The sequence below is a fragment of the Perissodus microlepis genome, chromosome 7 (assembly GCF_051167445.1).
Source record: "Perissodus microlepis isolate ML-2025 ecotype Zambia chromosome 7, ASM5116744v1, whole genome shotgun sequence".
Lineage (NCBI taxonomy): Eukaryota > Metazoa > Chordata > Actinopteri > Cichliformes > Cichlidae > Perissodus > Perissodus microlepis.
The window spans coordinates 3,281,583-3,304,625 of NC_140467.1; the positions used below are offsets into that span (position 1 = coordinate 3,281,583).

At 39.5% G+C, this 23,043-nt stretch overlaps 2 protein-coding genes across 23 annotated transcripts in view; both read right to left on the minus strand.

Moving 5' to 3' along the window:
• Positions 1–830: 830 nt before the first annotated feature.
• Positions 831–12,043, minus strand: ttc38 (tetratricopeptide repeat domain 38). The gene is made up of 14 exons (XM_084932845.1): positions 11,930–12,043; positions 11,422–11,499; positions 11,244–11,325; positions 10,228–10,399; positions 8,422–8,595; positions 7,944–8,019; positions 7,502–7,621; positions 7,310–7,369; positions 7,050–7,088; positions 4,803–4,884; positions 4,217–4,382; positions 2,875–3,034; positions 2,375–2,448; positions 831–2,012 (listed from the first exon to the last, which is right to left on the minus strand). The coding sequence occupies exons 1-14, from the start codon at positions 11,957–11,959 to the stop codon at positions 1,925–1,927; spliced, it is 1,401 nt and encodes a 466-aa protein (XP_084788971.1). The 5' UTR covers positions 11,960–12,043; the 3' UTR covers positions 831–1,924.
• An 887-nt stretch (positions 12,044–12,930) lies between these two features.
• The window catches only part of mical3a (microtubule associated monooxygenase, calponin and LIM domain containing 3a), a 78,648-nt gene continuing 68,535 nt past the window's right edge, over positions 12,931–23,043 (minus strand). For 19 of the 22 annotated variants that reach the window (XM_084932836.1, XM_084932814.1, XM_084932822.1 and 16 more), the window contains 4 exons: positions 22,184–22,234; positions 16,233–16,332; positions 14,981–15,054; positions 12,931–14,874 (listed from right to left, as the gene is read on the minus strand). In XM_084932836.1, the coding sequence (XP_084788962.1) occupies positions 14,690–14,874; positions 14,981–15,054; positions 16,233–16,332; positions 22,184–22,234 (410 nt within the window). In that variant the 3' untranslated portion in view covers positions 12,931–14,689. Of the gene's footprint in view, positions 14,875–14,980; positions 15,055–16,232; positions 16,333–18,915; positions 18,982–22,183; positions 22,235–23,043 lie in introns of all 22 variants that reach the window. The other 3 variants (XM_084932828.1, XM_084932823.1, XM_084932819.1) reach the window with 2 other exon arrangements.

The following is a 23,043-nucleotide window of genomic DNA, read 5'->3' on the forward strand; positions in this document are numbered from 1 at the left end:
ACGCTTCAGAAGCTTTGCAATTTTGAGACTGCTGCATCCCTCTGCAAGATATCTCACTATTTTTGACTTTTCTGAGCCTGTCAAGTCCTTCTTTTGACCCATTTTGCCAAAGGAAAGGAAGTTGCCTAATAATTATGCACACCTGATATAGGGTGTTGATGTCATTAGACCACACCCCTTCTCATTACAGAGATGCACATCACCTAATATGCTTAATTGGTAGTAGGCTTTCGAGCCTATACAGCTTGGAGTAAGACAACATGCATGAAGAGGATGATGTGGACAAAATACTCATTTGCCTAATAATTCTGCACTCCCTGTATGCCAAGTGTATATATTATTAACCGCTTTTGAACATTGACGTCAAGATTTCATCTCTTTAAATGTGAAAAGTTTGCTTATAGAATTGAGTTAAAACATATGCATTTATTATTTTATGTTACTGTTTATCAAGGAACATCAGCTCACATAAAGAAAATCATTATGTGTCGTGTTTTAAAGGTCTGGAAACACAACATTCACACACTGCTCGCCTCCCTCACTCAGCTAACGGGAAAGAAAGAGTGAAGTAGTAAATCAAACAATTTCTGATTCTAAAGTCAAGGTAGGCGTAGCCACACCTCCACACAACCAGGCAAGAAGGTGTCACACTGGATTTTGTGCGAATGCAGCCAATATGCAGTGTACGTACTCTCCACTGTGGGCCATCTGTTCTGCAACCCTGTGTTGGTTAAACAGATACAGACCTTCAGCTGTCCATGAAAGACAGAGAGCAGAATGTGGGTAAAGCATTGTCCTCGTAGCTGTTTTTATAGCGCACCACCACACACTTCAAGTGTTTCATAAGTCACAACTGTGACGAATTTATTTTGCTCAAAGTCCAAAGATTGGTTTTTGTATATTATTTCTTCAACACCATTTATCATAGACATGTCAGCCTATTGCTGATGTTACATACATGGATATAGATACATACATATACAGATACATAGATATAGATCAAAGTGTTCAGTATTAAATCAGTTATTTTTAGACTCTAATCAAAGAAATAAATGTTACATTTTTGTTTTTTTAATCAAAGGAAGCTCATTTTAAAATGTTACATCATCAATTTCAATATAACATTTTAGGTATTTGAAATTTCAAAATGCTATTTTTCCCCAACAAAAATTTTTTTCTTTCTTTAAATCTCACATTTTTATGTATTTCATCAGCATTATCACCACATTCCCACCTTTCAGTCGGGGTTCAGCCTTGTAGCACCAGTTCAACAGCTGCTACTCAATTTAGCCCAGTGGAAATCCTTTTAAAAGCAATTTCAAAATCATACCAAGCTGTACAGTAACTAAATAAATGAAAGGACTTAAGACTGTTGTTTATTGCTGAGCATCACAAGTCAAGATCCAGTGGCAGTAATATTAATCATCATTTGAAGCTCTGATAAGCTAAACAATCAATATAGAATATTTATAAAAGCAAATGTTAGTTTAGTTTTTGTTTAAATACAGAAAGTGAGAGAAGGCTCATTTAAAATAACATTGTTTTCAGTCTAGCTTCAGAGTGCACAGCGCCACCACTGTCATGTAATACAAGTAATAAAAGCTTTCATTAGAAAAATGGAAATACAATTATTTGGGGAAAAAAATTAACAATTTTTGGAATGAATAAAATTATTAAATTTTTTTGCACACAAGTTATTGCAGAAATTTGAATAATTCAATTTTACATATTTTTTCATGTCAAACTAGCTTACAGCTGTGTATTAATTATTGAATACTTGGAGTCTATAGTAAGAAGGAACTTATTTCTACAATGAGATTTGCATGAAAGGTTTCCACTCTCTTAACACTCCAAGCTCTTGATAGTTAAATCTTTTAAACCCACAATGGTTGTTTTTTTTGTATGGGAACTGGTTTGTGCACCTCTAGTCCTGAAGTGCAAGAGCTTTCTGCATCAGACGATGGGTCAGAGGGGAGTTTGGCCTCACGGCATCGCGCTCTGCCAGAAGACATCTGGGGAAATTCAGCACAAGACAGTGCAAAGACATGAACACAGATTCAAAGAGAGTACAGGCTGAGAGGCTAAGCTGATCAATAATGAAAGTATAACATGCTGTACAGACATGGATGTCAGTTACATAATAGGAGCATGAAAGCAGCTCGTGCTCTGTATGCAGATGGAAAGCAGTTAAAGAAAATCGGAGTGGACAGCAATCGCAACAAAACTATGTTGGGATTTCAGTGTTTCAGTGAATGAAAGATGGGGTTTTATTTCCCCTCACACAATCTTCCGGCATATTCCCATGCAAAAACACACTGATATTGGGGGGAAAACACCCCAAAGCATGAAGCCTGAAATCCCTGCTGCTCCTTACCTTCCCAGTTTCTGGTGGTGCTTATTCTCTGATTTCATCGCAGCATGAATAAGCAGCTGATTAAACAGATCCCTCTGAAAACAACAATACACAAACACATTATTAGACACAAACCTCTTTCAGTTGTAAAAAGACATTCTGCATTTTGTGTTAGATTGTGTTACATTTTATGTTAACTGTGACGCCTTAGAGAACGGTTCTCAGAACAAAAATAACATAAAAGAGTTCATTATTCATACACTGGTGCACTGCACTCCACATTTTCACACGATCTGGTATGTTCATAGATAGAAAGGCTGCAGCTTTTATGCACAACACTCCTAACCTCTGACCTGTTTTTACAGCATCAAGGATTTCACTTTTGCTCAAGAAAACAAAGTATGAGCAATGATATCCAAAGATAGTAAAGCCTCGAGGCTTAAACATTTTCAGCAGTTCACTAGGAGAGCTGCAGTTTGAAATGATTTTCTTTAACAGTTAATAAATTCTTTGAGACTTACCTGTGCATCACTGCCACCTATGTCTACCATGCGATAGCGTAAAGGGTATAGTAGCTCCACAGTTTGACCGTAGTTACCCTGGTTGTACTCCAGCATAGCCTGGCACATTGGTATCCCTATAGTCCTGGCCAGCTGATGCTGCTGATTGTCTCCTGGCTCCCTGTGCAAGAAAAACATGGTTTAAAAAAAGGAAACAACTTTTCTTATAAAAGGAGCCAAAGATACAGAGTAACAAGTTAAAAACTGTTAATGCTGCATCTCAAAGAAGGCATCAGCATTAAATATTTTGTGAGAGTACAAATCCAGGCATCTGGTTTGTCTTGCAAAAAGAAAATTAAAGCAAACATAAAGAACACATTCTGGAAAAAGACACTCTGTGGCTAGTTAGTTTATTTCTACATTTTTTGCTGACTTGTAAAGACACAGGAATGTTTCCCTCTCCTTTATCTTTTGTGGTAGTTTCCCTTGTGGCAGGCTCTCCATGTGTGATAGCACATTGGTGTCTAAGTCTGCCCTCCTCACACAAATGGAGACGAACTGAACAGAAGCGAGTTCAGTGAAGTGCATCTAATATTATGTGAATTTAAACACTTGTTATGTCACTGTAAGTGCATTAAAAGCTTCGAGAAGTGTTAGTCCATCTGAAATGACTTCAGAGAATGACTCTCTTAGGTTTGTCTTTGGAAAAAAAAAAGTGCTGCTGTTGCACTTATCCAAACTTCTGCGGCCCAGTCGCCTCCCTACAGCAGTCAATCTAGAGGGGAAAGCTGCAAAGACATCTGAGAAGGATTCACTTCACTGTCCTTAAGCTTTCTCAGATTAGCAAATACTCTGAGTGACTGCCTCTGACTGTATAATTACCATATGGAAAAATATGGATTAGTTTAAACTATGCAATCCTCCAAAGACCCAGGTAATAAAAGTAATATGCTAGATGTAATTGATGCATGCTGCGTTTGAACATGCATGCAGCTCGTCTAATACACTCAAAGTAAAGCTGCGATGAGGAGAAAATTTCATTTTCTTACTTAACTCACTTTCAAAGGAATCCAACACGTCTTAAGTATTAGTGAAAGCACGACAGCTTTAAGGACTGGTTTTAAATGTGAGCTGTTCTGTGGTTTGTATGCTCGACGAAACGAAGAGCACAGGCCATTATAACCACAGAATTCCTCAGAGGCATCTGCTACAGAGGGAAGCCCCTCTCTCTGACTGTATTCACACTCTCTCACATCCTACGCTCAGTCTTGTCTCCATTTTACATAAGGCTTGTGTTGTTCTTATGTAAGCCTGACAGAGTGTTGAGGTGTGCAGTGAAGAGAAGAAATGGCACGAAACTTACTTTGCCAATTCCTGAAGGCCCTCCAGCAGACGCCGACTAGTCCCAGTCTCTTTAGCTCCCAGCGACACCATAAGGAAGTGAAGGTCATTAAACAAGGTCACGTGATCGTCAGTGTGAGGGCGAGTTACTTGGAGCAGCTCCTGCCAACGCTCCTTCACACACACTCCTGAAACATGCAGAAACACAAACACGCTAATACAGCTTGAAGGCTGCACAGTCAGCTGTAAATTTCTCTCTAAAACAGAGTAGGAAGAAAATGTGGTCAGAGGTTCTGTTAATTACCTTAATTTCCAACAAAGCACTTTTGAGGTTCAAATTAATGAAGGATGGCAACTGAGATTATCTCACCTCATTAGCAGTTTCACTCAACACCATACTGTCTTAAATTATCTTAAATTATTTGTTCCAGTTGCCCATCAGCCCATTAGTAACACATTAGGAAATGTTGCAGCATTTTGCCAGCTGGCATCATTTTAAACATATTCTATGAGCACAAAAAAAAATGCATTACTCCTGAATTTTAATCAGAGTGTGATGAGTGTCTTCTGAGATGTATTTTTAGCATGCAGTTTGTTCTATATCTTACCGTCCATTTCCAATCTGTAAAGTAATGAACAGGCATCTACAATGTCCAACATGGCTCCCGAGGCCTTGCAACGCCTGAAAACCTTAGTTGAACACAACACACTGTCATCACTATTCATTCTAATCACCAAAGGACATACAGACGTTTACATGCACTCGTCATGGGCATGAATGTCATGGTCATTTTGCTCTTTGTTCTTTTTCCAGGGTTTAACTAATTGTAGAGCATACATCTTTAAGGACTATAAAAAACAAGAACTGGGCCACATACATACATATACAGTATATAACTAATATTTGGTTAAATGTCACTTAATAAACCAGTTTCAATGTGTGTTTAGGATCACTGACCCAATTGTGTATCCAAGTTTCAGCTGTCTAGCTGTTGACTTGAGGTAAAGATGAAGAAGTTGGAGGTAGTCCTTTAGTATCAACTGCAGGAAAACAGCCCCAGAGCTTGATGCTAACCCCACCTTGACTGACAGCTGGTAGCCTATTCTAACCTTTACTCCTTTACTTCTCCAAACTTTCCTCGTCATTGTTGTCGAACAGCTCAATCTTTGTCTTGTCTGACCATAAAACTTTTCTCCACAAGGCTTGTCTCTGTGGGTTCAGTTCAGTTGTGCTTGAATTTTGCAGCAGGGGCTTTGCTTCTCGGTTCATAGCGATGCTTCACTGTGGACGCTCAGCCTGGTGTTCCAGCAGCTTCCTGTTCATGGCAGGATTTTTGACCGTTTGGGTCTTCTTCTAGACCGTAGCAAAGCTGTGACATACCTGAATAACTTTTACTTATGTACAATAGTTTTGAAGTTTGATGATCTTAGAATTTCCAGTTGTTTAGAAATGGCTCAGAGAGACCTTTCCAACTTGTCTAAATCTACACAAGTTCCTTGGACTTTCCCATTGTTCTGAGCATTGATCAATTCAGCGGGTGATGTCGAGCAAATAATTTGTATGCTGTAAGTTAACAGGTCTTCACCTTGTCAAATTACCAGACAATGTACGACCTTCAGTACCCCTTATTAATAGACTTGAGTGTATTTTTTTTTTTGACAACTTTATTTATAATTTTCCAATATGACAAAAGTACAGAAAAATATAACTCGAATTGCGATTACAAACACTGCCATTGTGAAACTGGTTACGCCACGCAGTGGCAAACCAGTTGGATGCAGGAAAATGTGTAATCTATGGGCACATACAAAAAAAAGTACTATCACGTGAACAAGGCAAAAAAAACAAACAAACAAACGAACAGAAAAAAAACAAAACCCACCAAAAAAAACAAAACAAACAAACAAACGAACAGAAAAAAAACAAAAACCCACCAAAAAAAACAAAACAAACAAAAATAGAATAAAATAAATACATAAATAAAAGGGGGGGCTGCATTGTGCGCAGTTCTTTTTGGCTTGCTACAGATAGTAGGTGGCTTTAAAGAAAGAAAGAGAAAAAAAAACCCAAACACAGATAAAAGCAGTATTACATCATACTTCAGTAAATGACAACTTCTCCACATATTCAACAAAGGACGACCAGGTTTTGTAGTATTTACTTTGAGACCCTCTCAAACTGTATCTCAAATGCTCTATCTGCAAACACCTCTTAAGTGAGTGTATTTAAATATTTGAGCCTGTACGTATGATTCTGACCTTTGATGGATTAGAAAAAAATCTAAACTAAAATCCAACTTTTAAGCCAAATTCTTGCTTTTAAATAATTAAAGGTGTATCCACCTAACACTTCAAAGAAAGTCAGCCAAAAATTACCATGACATTCGTGTCCATGATGACTGTACACAACGTCTGACCACGTTGTGTACAGTTCAGAGAAATAAAGTAAAGAAAAGAAAAAAACGAGATGTGTGATTTGCTGAACTTTGCTGATGTGAATTTCAGAATTTCTTTTGCGTTCAAACTTTTGGCTGGGAAGTATTATTCTAGAGGTGCAGGACATCAAAGAGATGTACTTTCAAATTGTCTCTCCTATTTTTGGAGTATCACGAAAAATAATCCGCTTTGGCGGTTGACACTGAAATGAGTGTGGGTGGTTCCTTGGCTCTGACATATGAATATGGATTTGACTTTTTGTTCACGCTTACCTTCTTGACTCACAACGAGCACATCAAACTGCATTAGTCTGCGTCTCTTGTGTAGTGTTGTATGCGTGACTCTGGAAATTACTAAGTGTATGTACTCAGACAGCTATAGTATTAAAGTTTTGATGCAAACTTTCAACAGAAACCAACCTGAGTGTCGTATATTTGCAGAGCAGCTTCGTGTTGCCTCTGTGGAGGAGGTGAGAAAGACAAATTTGAATAACTTGAGCAGTGAGAAATAGGCAACGTGGATAAATTGAGTTGCACAAATGCAAACACAAATTAATCTTACAATATAATCAACCCCAGGCTTCAAATTACCTATGGGAGACAATATCATAAATACATTCTCCACAAACACTGTGACTGCCAGCTTTCCGCTTGACTGAAAAACCCATTATCATCTTTACCTTCTCGATGAAAAATAGAGCCCAGTGCCAATAGTTATGACTGGCCAGCATGTCAGTTACCTGGAATTAAACATTACAGATTTCAAATACTTTTCCCGGGGCTATTTGGATATGTAATATAATTCAGTCGTCTATGGAACAGATTACTTGTATGCGATTAATCAAAAACAGAAAAGAACAAAGTCATCGTACCTCCCAGTCTTTCTCTCTACTTTCCATGAACTTCAAGCCTTTGTCCAACTCTGCCTTCATCTCACAAACATGGGCTACAGAGTGGACTGACCAAGCATCATCGGGAGTTAGAGCGAGCCCCTTCACAAGAGAGTTTACCGGTTTGAAGCAAGAAGAAGCGATGAACGTGTTGATAAGTAACTAGATCTAAAATGACCAATCCAAAATAACTGCATTCTAAACACTCAACATGATGTTCCCCAATCTTTTCAGTGACCCTCATATCATACTTTGTATGCATTACACGCTGAGTTTTGAAGGGTCTGCTGTTTATTCCTGTAGGTTTTGACAGCAAATTATTTGCCGAGTTGAACTAACAAAATCAGAAAAGGGACCGAGAGTCCAAAACCCCCTGCTACAATAATGGCAACAGCTTGAATAACAGCAGAGAAGAAAATCTCACCTCCATGGCTACTTTCTCAGCCTGGTCATAGAAACGAGTTTCCAGGAGACCAAAGGAATATAGTCCATTGAGGTAGCTGAGAGCAGGTATGTGCACACGTACGTACACACAAAAACAAAGTAAACAAATAAATTTTTAAAAAAAGAAGATCTAATATGGCTCATTTCAGACAGTGAATTTACAAACGAGCTGCACCAATGCACAGTATACTGGAAATAATTATATTATTTCAAACTGTGAATCATGCAAAGCTACTCTGGCAGAGTGAAAGAACATCCTAACAGTTTGAAAGCATACATGCACACTTTAAACACAAAAATACTAAGCACTGCACAACTACTTGCTGTAAACAAGCCTCATTAGCTTACATGCTGTATGTTTTGCAGGTATGCATCCATACTGTCCCAATGCATGGCATCAATGTTTAGATTGACAAACAAAAAAAAAATCTCTGGTGACATTAAGCTGTCTTTTGTACCTGGACAAAGGCATGTGTGGTTTCCAGTGGGGAAGCACCCTGGCCACTGAGTCCCTCATTTGCATTTGGGCTCCCATGTAGAAATAAGCATCATGTGCAAACTTGAGGGCCAACATATCAGTTGGGTGGTCTAGCAGAATATCTTCCCATGCCTCACAGGCTTTCGGAAAATTTCTACAAGACAAATGTGTCGGTTTTAAAAAAAGAAAGAAAAAAAGAGCGAGTTCAGGGAACGTTGATCGGTACCTGGAGAATCACAAATGTCAATATGCTTTGTGAGCAGATTAGAGGGACTTGGAAAGTATCGCAAAGACAATGCTGAGAGCCAAAATGGCTCCTCGATATTACAGTATAGCTGACTAGACCCCGGGGAAATAAGACAATGAATATAAAATTCAAATATTACTTGCTGGACTGTGACTGAAATTTTACAGAAGAGCTTGGCAGACAATCTGTAGTAAGAGAGTGTATCACATAAGGCCAGGCAAATAACTTAGGGAATGAATATCACCTGATAAAACAAAAAAAAACAAAAAAACTTGTACTTCTGTGTTATATATAAAAAAACAAGTTCAACCTATTTCTTCTGGCTCAATGAAACTCATTTCGACTCAGACTTCAACTACAGACCCCAGTGACAGATAAGATTAAATATGTAAGAGTCTCTCTTAGCATACAACTCTGAGAATGATTAAGTTACTTCATTTTAAAGTCATTACATCAGTATGGAAGCCCGTTTCCGCCACTAAAAAAAAAAAAAAAAAAAAAAAAAAAAAAGATCCATAACTCAAAATTTCGAGTTATTTTCTCGAAATTCCGAGTTATTTTCTCGAAATTTCGACATATTAACTCAAAATTTTGAGAAAAGCAACTCGAAATTTCGAGTTAGCGCTGCCAATCAGTAATCTACGTGAATGACGTCATTTCCTTGTTACCCGGAAGCTGAAGCCCTCAGCTACAAATGCTACAGCTAAGCTACCGGTATTACATCCAGTCGTGAATGCACAGATTGCTGAGTGTTTTCAGCCTGGCTTCACAAATGATGAAATCCCTGTTATTAGCTGAATCACATGGTGTTACTATCAGCAAACGTACTCGCGAAAGCGCCAATTTGTTGGGATCCGTTTTTGAGAGCGCGTTCCTCTGCGCCATATGCTTCCGGGTAACAAGAAAGCGACCTCATTCCCGTATATTTTTGATTGGCAGAGCTAACTCGAAATTTTGAGAAAAGTAACTCGAAATTTTGAGTTATATTTCTCGAAATTTCGAGTTAATAAGTCGAAATTTCGAGTTATGGATACTAGCTTTTTTGTTTTTATTTAGTGGCGGAAACGGGCTTCCATACATCAGGATTTTGTACCGATTTATAACAGAAATATTTTTGATAGCATTAAATAATTAACCCTTAAAATAATTTTGATAAAACCAGTTTTGTGCACATAAAAAAAAAAACTGTTGCAGTGTGCAGGGCTCTTGGATAAGGGATGCTAAAACTAAGCACATTGTATGCTTTTAAAAAATAAGTGTTTATGTGCTGTCAATTATTGAGGTTTTTGTTTGATTGATTGATTGATTTTACATTTGTTATGTATTTCAATCAGTTTCCTGTAAATTCACAACCACTTTGAACATTTAGAGAATTGGGTTTGCTGACTGATACAGGTTTCATATCGTCATCATGGGTTTATTGAGGCCTTCTGAGCAGGAAAACATTCAAAGATAAATTTGGCTCAAACACAACCCAATGAAGCACGGGCTGCTTTGTGACTGCGTCTCCTGCTGTGGCGGTCTGGCTCTGGACCTTACCCGTGTGAGAAAAGCTCCATGGCTTTGACATGGAGTCTCTCTCTGGAAGTGATGTCCTGGCTGTTGGCAAGTTCCACCGTCCTCCTCACAGCACTTGACAGACGCTCATCCAGCCTGGTGGAGCTTGTTGTTGCCACTAGCTCCAGGCCCGTACTTATCACATGCCCCATAACTACAGGAAAAACAAATAATAGCTGTCTTTTCTTTCTGGAGGTTTCCACAGCTGCAGTTCTCATGGGGAACGAATCACATGCACTTGTAAAGTTTTGCCTTTGGACTTAAGTAAAATATTACAGGAGCTTCTTGGTTCCATTTCTGTTCATTTGCAACATGAGACGAAGAATAAGAGGAGTTTATCTCCACTGTATGCCCCCGATATGAATGAGTGCAAGCAGCCAGCATTTTAAAGGGTGTCTATTGTGTCCACATAATTAATGAATGTGCCAACTCAATGCTTCCTTTTTTGTCCAAGATTCAGTTTGAACAAGGATGCCAGCAAAAATAATTGTACTTGTTATTAATTTACCCAACTGCATACACCTTTTGTTTATCATTTATTTAGTATTGTCAGCAATGGTAAACTTGGAAGACCTCAAATTGTTTTTCTTATGTAACCAGACATTAGGATCAATCAATTCAATCAACTTGTGTGTTTACAGCAGCTAAACTAAAAAGCAGCTTGCAAGTTCTGAGGAGAATCAATAAGTGTTGAACTTGCACAAAGGAGGGTAGAGTCATTTGCATGAACAACAACTAAATGCTTGATCATAGCTCAAACTGACAGCTGACAACTGAGGCCTCCCAGCTACACCTAACACTGAAATAATCTGAAGTGACTGACCTCTAATATGTTTATTTAAAGAGTAGTAGCCACATTTGTTTTTCCTTGCAGCGTATAAACTAATCAGACATCTCAGGGTTTCTTTAGTCTTATTTTGTTGTTTTCCTTATTTCCATATTTATCAGAACTTGTATACAATAACAAATCAAGCATAGTTGACCCCACATATAGTTACCAAAATTTGGGTCAGCTGCCTGGAGAGCAGAAATGCATCCTTCAATTCCTCCCAAGCTGTCATCGTTCCTCCACTTCACATACTGGGGGGTTAAAACACAATTTAGATCTGAAACACCCACGGTGTGCAAACTGCGTGTGCATGTGGAACAGGTGTTTTCGGGTGTTAAGTACGCTACCTGCGTGAGTATGGCGTCATACATTTTACAAGCCTCATTACTGCTGGTGGACAATGTAAGCCCCTCCGCCCTCCATGCCTGCAAGAAACGGGAACATAATGGTGCAGACGTTAATGCTGGGTTTCAGTGTGTAAGCCGTTTGTATGACAAACATGCTGTTGTCTCGTCGGCTTGAGCAACCTGAGGTTAAAGGTTCATCGAGTAAAGGCAGCCAATTTCATTTCAGTGTTACCCAGAGCTTAAATAAATCTACTTATTGTAAAAGTTCCGGACACTTATCAATAGTGGACATGTAATCGAGGTTTGCCTGCTTTATGCCCCTGCATGAATATTTTTCTGTAAACTAACAGTTTTATCCATTTTTTTCACTTTAAATATACATATCTCAATAATACAAACTATGTTTCTCAATCCTTACTGCCACTTAGTTATTGCAACAAATAAAGTAACTGTCGCTTTCTTTTCTTCATCCTTCTTTAAAGTTTCTTTCTCTCTCCGAGTCACTGACCTGGCAGTCCCTGAAGCTTGAGGAAATCATTTCTAAATCTTCAGCTTCTCCACCTACACGAAAAAAAACTGCTGGTGGGTCAATTTCTCGGTCAATAAAAAAGAAAAAAAAAAAACGAAAAAGAAAAACAGGCCGGACGTTTGCCCCTCCGTTGACACTCTTTCAAAATAAGTGCACGAGTAGCGTTCAGAAAGTCTACATCGGTAAAGTTTTCAGAAAGCATGCGCTTTATTTTGTTAACTGACCTGCTATTTACGAGTCCACAAGATTATTTAATGTTAAAAACATTTTCCCCACATTCCGTTTGCTTTACTTAAAGCCTTTATCGGTTTACGGAGGAGAAACTATCCTCGGTGACTACAAGAATTATCAGACGGAGTCTTAATAATGTTGTAGGATTTATCTTGACTTCTGCTTGAAAAATTTGATTTTTCACAGATGACAGGACCGTTCAACAGGCAGGGGGCATCAAACGTATTAAATGTACAATTCTGGGTTTTTGATGTCTGACACCAAGGCACTAAAAATCTATTTTCCCCACCTCTGCTGAGAAGATTACATTTCAGCCCCCACCCCTCTTTATTCTCCCTCATGCAAGTCCCCCAATTTCATGGAAGCGCAGCAATAAAATATCAGGTAATTTTAAGATGCCTGGGTTCCATCACAGTGCCCGCTACATCTTCTTTGGCAAGTTAAAAGGCAGGTAGAAGTTAAGATTTAAGTTAAATGCGTTTCAAAATATACAGGAAAAGCACAGATAATACCATATGAACAGTATTCTACTACTTCTTTAAATCTATGCAGTCCCACCACATTATATAGCCTGCCTATTTGCATTTAGGAATTAATTCCTTTCTGCTACTGTACTTTGTGTTCTCGGTAGAAAGCCTCAGCTAATCCTTTATTAAGCCTGGGCTTGTAATGAAAGCAGAGAAAAAGTCATAGTAACATCTCAGGCTGGCTAAGGTGGAAAAAAAGTTTGATTTTAGAGGACAAACACGTAAAAGAACTGCATCGTTTATTGCCGTTTTCAGCATACATCCAACACCCCTATGAATTTTAGCTACATGAAGCATTTACATTACAAGTCGTTTGTCGACAGAGTAGTTTTAAAAATTAGGATTCACTTTCTTTACATATGATACAATTTGCACAGGTTAATAAATATCAATACAATCATGTCAACCTTGGAACACACGATCTAAAACAACAACCCATAAAATTGTGTAATATTCACAGCTCCAAACAAGTCATAAATATAGCCTCTGACATTTCTACACTGTAAAACAGTGCCCACCTGGATTTGTACAGTTGGCAAAGAGGCCTACTAGTCCACCAAGGATGTCCAACAGATAAACCAAACCAATATTCTCATTCAATGTAGCTTGTGCAGTTCTTTAGGGTCCCATTTATGTGTAGTTTGGGGACCTGCTGTAGAAAAGTGTTGTTTTAAAAAAAGAGCTCCAGTGGAAAACACAGATGTGATTATTGGATACCTCAAAAAAAATCTAAACAAAAAAAAAAATAACTTAAGTTTATAGAATGGAAATGAAAAGGCATCTTTTTCAAAGCTAAAGTATTAACACTGCAGTATATAGTTGTGTAGTGTTCTCTCTTCCCCACAGAAAGTCCTCCCATACTAACAACAGTAACATCAGGTCGTTAGTAACATCCCATTGTTAATAGTCTTTCCCGAGGATTGTTTTTACTGTTTAACAAAGCAGGAACCAAAATGTGAACAAATACTTGTAAACGTTAACGGTCAGTGTGATACACAGCCAATGAGAGCTCACAGAGAGGCCCATCATCATCATCAACTCATGTGAAATGCTTAAATATTTGCATCCAAGTCTTCTATGTGCCTGAAGCCATAATTCCTGACATGCAGTGGCATGTATGCGAGATACAAAAGAGATATGCGAGATAATGAGATTCTGGGCACTCTCCTGTGAATACAAATAAAATTAAAACAAAACCATTTTTTTTAACTGTTAAAAGCAAAACATGATAATAAATACATAAACATGGACATATTTAATGGATTCATAGTGGTGACAGACTCTGCAGGGGAAAAGGAAAGAAAACAACAACCCTGGAGCGTTTTATGATGTATTTGTGGTTTCTGAAGGATGCTGATGTGAGTTTGTCACTAGGGAGAAAAAAGGCAGCTTCAGCAGAGTCCGTTCTACAGTCGGACTGAAAAGAGCGAGTTAGGAGACCTTGCTCTGACATTTAAAACACACCTCTGCAGCACTAAGACCGAGGACCCTCATCTACTGAAAATGGGACTCGATTACACCCCTCCCCTCCCATTTTTGTTTTTACAATTCCTGTACATCAGCAGGACCAAACTGCATTCTTCCCTTTAAATAGTCGATAACAAAGTCTTTGTGGCGGGGGGTTAGGAGAGCGTTTAAAGACTTTGTTAATTTTCAAGGTTGAGATGTTAAAGTTGTGAATATACACACCACGTCTCCACCCACAGACTGAGACAGCAAGCATAACTGCAAAGTGATTAACATGTACTGCCTTTGGGCAGAGGATATGTAAACGCTGCAGACTCCTCCAACATCACAGGCAGCCGTAGTGTACATATTATGTTGTTGGGGTTCTTCACACATTCGCTGCTCTAGGTGTGACAGTTTTAGTCCAAATGCCTGTGTCAAAGTTCAGCAGATATATCCACATCAAAGACGCCCACGTGAGACTGAGACCGCCTACGAGCAGTCGAAAACTTGATGTGAAATGATTTCCCTCACATCAAGCCCAGTTGAGGTTAAAGCCTTTAGAGAGCATAACAGCCTCCAGGTCCTTGTCTTCCTCCTTCTCTCGAAGTCTCTGCTCCTCCAGGAGGGCAACCAAGGCATCTCGTTGCTCCACCACTTCCAACATCTCATTCAGGATCTGCTTCTCCTCAGCCAGTTCCTTCTCAGATTTCAGGTGGTCTGAAAGAAGCCCGTGCAAATTTGAAAACAAAGAGACATTATGCAGATATGAACGCTGGGAGCTCATTTGTATAGCCCGTCAGCTAATTTGCATTCGAGCATTCACCTTCCACGGCCATCCGTTCCCTGAGTTCCTGCTGCAGTCGGCTCTGTCTGTCCTCCAGCTCCAACTCTCTGGCACTTGGGGACAGAAAGTAAGAAGGGAGACTGGCTAAGTTAGTGTCACTAATGAGCTATAGCTTTCGACATCTACATTATTCATCAGACTATTCATTTATCTATGTAGCATTTCATTAAATGATATACTATCTGGTTGAAAAAAAGATGGGCTATTAATCTAAAAGCTTTTAGTAAGCAATGATGAGATGATACTGGATAATTTAAGGGCCAAAATTAAAGCAGTAAAGTTGGTTTTCCTACATTTTTATAAATGTATTGAAAAAGTGGTCACATATCAGCAGATGAAAAATAAGTGACTTCATAGCAGGGGAATCAACATCACACTCATAATATTACTATTTATAAAATAAGGAGGTAATAAATCTCTGCTTCTGTCAAGAGAAACATAACTTATAAACCTTAAGAAAGACATTATATTACATATTTAGGCATTTATGATATTACACTTATAAAGTAATCTGACGCTGGAATGTATTTTGATCACCTGGCAACCTTCGGGAGGACTGGCTGCAACTTTTGTTTTTTTTAACCCAACTTAAGGGTAAAAATAAACATTTATGACAACATATGTGCACTGGACTCATTCAATTTATAGATGCATCTTGTTAACCTATGAAAATGAGATGCTAACTTAGCACACCACCCTCTCATCCATGCACGTCACTTCTGAAAAGAAGGATACCTTTAAAACTGTAGTTCCCGAACCAGCTGGTGAGAGTACAGTGACGTGGTCTGTAATTTACAAACCTGTAATTCTTACTCAGGCTTGATTTGTTTATTATTCTGTTCACTGCTCTGAGACTGAAGTTTCTCACCAACTACTGAAAACAATCACAGTCCAAGGAATTCAAGAATCATTGCGATTGATGATGTCTGGTCATGGCCCCGTTGTATTATCCACTTACTATAAATCACTTTATAAGACGTACCCTTAAAATTAAGCACTGAATTCACCTCATCTCAGCCAACTACTGACATTTTCTAAAGATCAGTTTTCCATCTGTACAGTGCACATTAGTGAAATTTGCCGTCATACATGTACCTACACAAAAAGAAGAAGCTGACGTATGAACCAGTGACAACCAAGTTTTGCATCTTGGACATTAAAAGTATCCAATCAGCTAACACATTTGGGTTTTTTTTTTTCCCCCAGTGCACTTTTAAAGGAATGTACTTACAATATCATGAGTTCGGACTCGTAGCGGACTAGGGCATTTTTCTCCTGCACCAGCTTGAACCACTCTTGCATTAGTTTAGGATCGTCTTTCTTACCCATACCTGGATGGAAGGAGGAAGCACAGAGCAGCAGTGAGACTCCAGGTGGCTGCGGCACGACACTCATGTCACAGAGACGAGGACTGACACAGGCAATGCAATGACAGCCAAGCCAGGATGTCCTTACGGAGGGATGGTGAGGTGGAAGAATGGATTCGACATCAACGTGATTGGCCGTGCCATACCTAACGATGGCACTCAGAAGGTGAGGAGGAGCTACAGGACTCAAATTTGGCATGTGTGCACATAGAAACACACACAATCCACATACAAACACATACAGACAATACCTGTTGTTGTGAAGCTGAGAGTTTGTGTTACCCAGTTTGGTCTTTTCGACAGACGTAGCTACTTTCTGACCAACTCCTATATGTTTTTTTTGCAAGTGTGAGTAATAATAAAAAATTCACAAGTCTACCAATCAATAGCTAAGATATTAGAGAGAAATAAATCCAAGGACCTATGGAAATATTTCATCTTCCCCTGTCCACATACTGACCGACCAGCTGAAATGAAATCCTTTCAGATCCTATTCATGCTCGGTGGTTTTATGGGTACAAAATAGGTATGAATTATTCTGCAGTCTTTACATATTCAATAACGTACTGAAGTGTTATAGTAGGACTTATCACTGAGACCAGTAGAGAAGTTCCCTCTATTCATCCTGCCACAGAGACGAGCATATTTAGTGCTGCTGGCATCATGCATTGCAGTCAGAGCGCAGAGCAGCTGCACACTTCTCCTGTAGTCCCACTTGACTATGCAGAGAAGACCAGTGTATGGGGCATGCTTAGGAAAGGTCTGCTGCTGGGGCGATGCACCCTTTCATTTATCTGACTGCAGCAGGTGGAGCCAAGCGGTCTTGATGAAACACCAGAAGGCGAACCTTGATGCAGCGTGACATACTTAGCTGGGGAAGAGGAGGCTCTTGCACAACGAAAAGAAAAAACATTGTACACACATAAATAGCGTGGCTGTGGTCTCGGGCACTGGCTGCTGCTAATTGACAGACAAGGGACAGAGAGAGAGGCAGAGCTGGAGGAGAGCTGCTCACACTTAGAGCAATGCAACATGAGAAGACAAAAACACGAAGCCTGATTTACCAGACCTATTCTACAATGGGAGCTTTTCTTCTTCTTTAACTACTTCTGTCTGTTCCACTGACACCACCCTTCAGCCAAGGCTCCCATCACAAAAGAAACAAGGACAAAAACAACATGCCTTTCTTTTTGGGGGGATTTTTTTCTCTTCGCATGGATTGAAAGCTTCACTGACCAAACCACGTGGCCCACTCATTTTTAAGACTTACATAAGGCTGGAATTTTACAACAAATCATCACACCATGCAAATTTCACCATGCAGTCAGGTGTCAGGTGGTAATTGCTCAGTTTGAACATTTTATGATTGCATGACATTGTAAAGATTTTATCAAAGGATAAGCCAGAAAATCCAACCAAAACATGCTGCTGATTAGAGTCACGCTGTGGCTGAGTAGTTACTAAGTTACTGCAGTAGTACTTAGATGGTCTAAACTTTCTACATTATTGTATTAAAATAGGTTGAAAGGTGATTTCTTTATTTAAAAAAGAAAAATGCACCACAGTCTTCAATATTCTGTTTTTCTGATATGGCATTTTCTGAAAATGAGCATTACACAGGAAAGACATAATCCATTACGGCTAGCAAAGAAGTATGTTATAAGCTAAATCTTGATATTAAATTACTCCCACAGTAAAACACCTGTTCAGGACTCGAGGGACCCCCCTAGTAGGAGCAGAGATGTGTTCTGGTAAACTATCCAAAATGATATACAGCGGTCCCTCGTTTATCGCAGGAGTTACGTTCTAAAAATAACCCGCGATAGGTGAAATCCACGAAGTAGCCAACTTTATTTTTTTACAATTATTATAGATGTTTTAAGGTTGTAAAACCTTTCACTACACACTTTATACACTTTTCTGAGACAGGCGTGGACCTTTTCACACTTTTCTCTCTTGTTTAAACTCTCACAGTTCAAACCTTTGTAGAAAAATAAGTCCAGTATTAAAGAAAGAAACCAAAGGCAGCCGCGGTTGCCTTTGGTGTTGCAAAACGTCTCATCGACATTGTTGCGTTTGTTGGGGAGAAAACAAACATACCGTACAGCACTTCAGAGACACGCTGCTAGTGATCGAAGATTTATGTACATTTGACAAGCTGAACGCATTCTGCACGGCACGAGATTGATTGACAATGGTCTACAGCCAATCAGGATGCAGAAGACAATACGCTGGGAAAAAAAACAACAAAAAACAAACATGCAAAATTGAACCCAAAAAACAGCGAGGCTTCGAAAGGTGAACGGCGTTACAGCGAGGGACCACTGTATACTTCTAACAAAATTATTTTTCCCCAACATCAGCTTCAGCGTGATGAGCTCCTTCATATTCTGGAGAAACCTACTGAGCCTAATGTCACACAAACAGTTAGGAAAAGCTGGGAGGACAAAGGGGGGGGGGGACCAACGACGTAGCCCATTTCTGGAGATCCTTACGCTTGCAGGTAACCTGCCACAACTGGCGGCAGATGCAGCGAGGTTATGTTACCTTCAGGGGAACAGCAGGGGCAGAAGGAGAGCGGTCTTCGGCGAGGCATCCCCACAAAGGGCTCAACTTCCACAAGACAGAGGGGAAAGAGCGTGAGGGAGTGACGCAGGTGGGCACATTAGGAGGGGGAGGTAAGAAATAGTAAGAATGGAGGAAATAATGTGGGAGGAAGAAAAAACAGACATGACAGAGGCAAAGAGGGTAGAGGACAAAGAGGGTGCAGGAGGAAGGGGAAGGAGAGGTTTGAGGTGAGGAAGAAAATATCAAAGAGAAAAATCAACAGGGGACAGGAGCACTGCGATAGGGAGCAGACAAATCACCTAGAGAGAGGAGGTGGGAAGAGATCAGCTGTGTGGTGTGAGAAATGAAAAATATGGGATAAAATAAGAACAGAAAACAAGAGGGGGGAAATCTAGAGCATAGGAAGAGAAAATAATCCTGTTCGATCTTGCAAGTGTAGTTCTTCAGATGATCTTTCAATTAGGTAAAAGCACCCTATATCTGTGCGCTACACACCACACACATAGCCAGTGGTTATAATATATAAATGATTTATTCCCATTATAAAACCCATTACTGCTCATCAATCCATCCCACTCGCAGACGCAGATAATTGCTTCATCTTTAAAGTCCTTCTTCTTGTACACACTACATGTTTAGACCACCCTGTGTAATTTGTTGCCGGTGTGGCGACTTCTGAAGTGTAGCTTCTTCTCAAGTGCAAATTAGGATTTTCTTCTTCTTATTTGCATCCACTAAAAAGATTTTCTCAAAACGTAAGATTACAGATAGTGGAAGTTACTTAATAAACGCCTAAAATATAGACTAGAAAATATGTGTAATGTAAGGCACATTTCACTTAAAATGGAGCAAATATGCAGGATCTTCTATAGTAAGGGCTCATACTCGTATAAAAAAATAGTTTTTCAGGTTGGAAGGTGAGGAGGCGTGAGAGAATGAAATGCTGAATACGTGCTACAAGGGACTATCACAGAAAAGAAGGAAAAATTGCAACTTAAAAAGACCGAGGCCCTAATAAAATGTTTATGGCTTCCCCAAATCATCCAAATGTGCTTATGGATTGTGTCGTTTGTTCAATGAATCCTCATCTATGCTCATAATTATTAAAGTTGATTATTACATTTCTAAGTAAAGTTAATAAAAATAGCAGAAAGAAGAAGGGGGAAATTACCTGACTTTAATATTAGATTTTTCCTCTTTTTTGTTTTTTCCTTGCAGGTCTCATCTGCTAGCACAAACCGTATAACCCACTATTCAGTGTAAGCGCCACAGTTCTTCATCACCCACCAAACACGATAAGCAGGACGGAGGACTAATGGAAAATTATCAGGAAGCTAAAAGCGTTTTTTTGTGACACATCCAGCACAAAACATTCAACAACCCCAAAACAGTTTCAAGTTCATACATTTGAATTAGCTCAGAAAGAACAAATAAAACCAGCTGGATTGGAAGTGATGAAACACCATGCCTCCTGTTAGACTTCTGGTCAACCAATTAGAAGGGGAAACTCGGACGCTTGCAGAGTGACCTTTGTGCCAAAACAAAATGACTCTGCACAATCTTCTTTTTGATGAGTGGCGACAACCAGCAACACAAAAGCACAGAGAAGCCCTGCATAAAGAAATGCTCGTTTTTCTCCCTCGTGCTGAGAAACTCCATTTACGCTAAATAACTAAAAATCAAACGCGTGTTTCTCACAAACCGAATTCACAGCAGACGTGAGGTGAAAAAGATGCATTCCTCTCATATTCGAGTCTAAAGGAGAACAGTGGACACGACGAGACGTTTCAGCCAGACACAGTCAACGCATTAAACAGTTTTCCAGCCGCAGCTTATACACAGCGGCTAATGTTTTAAGATTACAGCACTACCCATTAGTGCACACACACACATACACACACACACAAACACTTTGGGGAGTTATGCAACTGAGCAGGTATGAGAAAGATTGCTGGGACTACAGTGCAGAACTACAGCAGGACAGAGTTCTGAGGGGAAGCTAAGAGCCAGGCTAGGAGTTTAGTATTAGTCAAACCAGGGTGGGTTACAGGTTACACATGTGTGTGGTTGGTAGGTGTCTGAGGTTTGTCCATCTTCCATCACACTCTAGCTCCAATGTGCAAGATCGGAACATGACTAGATGAGATGAGTTGACTCAAAAGTGTCACAAACGCGATATCTTTAGATGTAATGTGACAGTTGACAATAAAAACATAGAAATAAGACACAGATTTTTTTTTTGGAATATCTTTCTTGAAATACAAGGCTGGGATTTCTTTTCTCTTATTGTTAAAATTAGGAAAGCCAAAGCTCTTTCAGTTCATCTACAAACTGCGTTGCTTCAAACATGTTTTCCTTCCAGCTAATGGTGTAAAAGAGGACAACTGACAAAGATCGATTTAGAAATTTGTACTAGAAATGAAAATAGAGACCCTGTGCGTGCAATATTACGAATCTCACATGTACCAATTAAAAAGAGATGCTTTACTGAAAAAAGGTCATTAGTTTAAAACGAATACCGACATTAATCTGTTTTACAGTTGTCCTGTATATCTCCCATAAAAATAACAGTGAATATATCGATGTAGGAATATGAGAAGACAGCAGGATCAGTGCATTGGTGGTTTTGGTCTTCTCATGAACAGAATATTCAACGTTCCCAGCCTTTAAGTAGAACTCTGTACTTTTCTCGGTTCCCCATCTCAGCTGGCCTGCTGCTACTCGCCAGGATTTTATCTGATGAACAGTATATTATTCTATCTGCTAAATGAAATGTTTTAATGAATATGCAACAGAAGACCAGAACTTTAATGTGCTGGAGATATCCACAGCAAAAGCATGAATGCATACTGCTGCTCTAATATCACTCTTTGCAGTGCGTCGCCGTTTGCATCAGTGCTGCACCAAACAGTCTACGTGCAGCAGAGTGACAAATAAAAGTTACTTATTAATTCGTTCATTCATCATTCATAAGTTTATAGAGATCAAAGACAATCTTAAGAGAACAGCACGAGGCCAAGTGTCTGATCTCCGTTTGATGTAAAGAGTGTCTGAACTACAAACCCAGTAAAGGAGAAAGCGAGGGGAGGGAGGGTAAAGGAGCAGAGAGCATCGCAGTGGCTTAAAGCCAGCCAGCCAATCACGGCAGATATGAGGGGTACAAAGCTCAAGTAGTAACAGGGAGGAGGAAGGACAGATTGGGTTAGCCATTAGGTTAGTTTTAAAGCGACAGATGTGAAATACATACCGCCCAGATGCAAGTCCAGGATTTCACTGTAATTAGAATCTCCCCAATAGTCTACAACGACAGGGATATATTAGAGATAGGAGTTACTTCACACAGCCCCAAACTAGGCACACAAACACGCACACACTGAAATCTCCAACAAAAGCAAGTCATGCATGTTCTCTGAAACATACAGACACACACAGAGTCCATCAGTACTCACCACAATTCAAATGCAGTCTTTTTGTGCAACAGAATATTTCCAATGATGATAATAAAAGACTGCTGCATAGATTTGGTGTGTTGCCGTTTGCTGGGTTATTCTGCATATTTGCTCTGTTGTGTGTGTGTGTGTGTCTCGACGTGTTGAGGAAATTGCTTCATTTTTATGTGTATTTAATTTGAGCAGAAAAGAAGAACTAGCTCTCCACTTATGTACAATTAAATATACGTGTGCTGAGATCTTTGGGTGGAGCAGATAAGCTGTTATGCATTCCCAATGCAGCTAAAAAATAAGTAAATTGAAAAAAAGATAAGACAAGATCTCAAGAAATATCTGTATCAAGTCATCCAACCACAGCAAATATTTGCAGAAATGATTCCAATAAAGTTGTCGGGCTGCAAACCAATCCGAATTTGATTTCTTACATTCTGATTGCATTTAGAAAATCTAACGTGATCCGAGTATTGACTGGAGAGGCGGTGAGAGAGACGAAACACATCCAGAATGAGCAGACACCAATCTATGTCGGGGAGGGGGACACACGCATTCTCCTCGTTTGCATGCAGCTTGGACTGATGATGGCAAACACGTTATGAACGAACACATATCGACATGTTCGGAGATGGAGAACTGTTGCAGTGTGTCACCACAGATGGAC

What these genes read in the sequence shown, in the direction of transcription:
- ttc38 (XM_084932845.1), bottom strand. Translation starts at nt 11,959, where the DNA reads ATGATTTCCTCAAGCTTCAGGGACTGCCAG. An exon ending in GGCAGCTGACCCAAATTTTG is followed by an intron (nt 10,400 to 11,243) that starts GTAACTATATGT and finishes TTTTTCCTGTAG; the next exon opens with TTATGGGGCATGTGATAAGT. An exon ending in GGCCTTCAGGAATTGGCAAA is followed by an intron (nt 3,035 to 4,216) that starts GTAAGTTTCGTG and finishes TTTCTTGCACAG; the next exon opens with GGAGCCAGGAGACAATCAGC.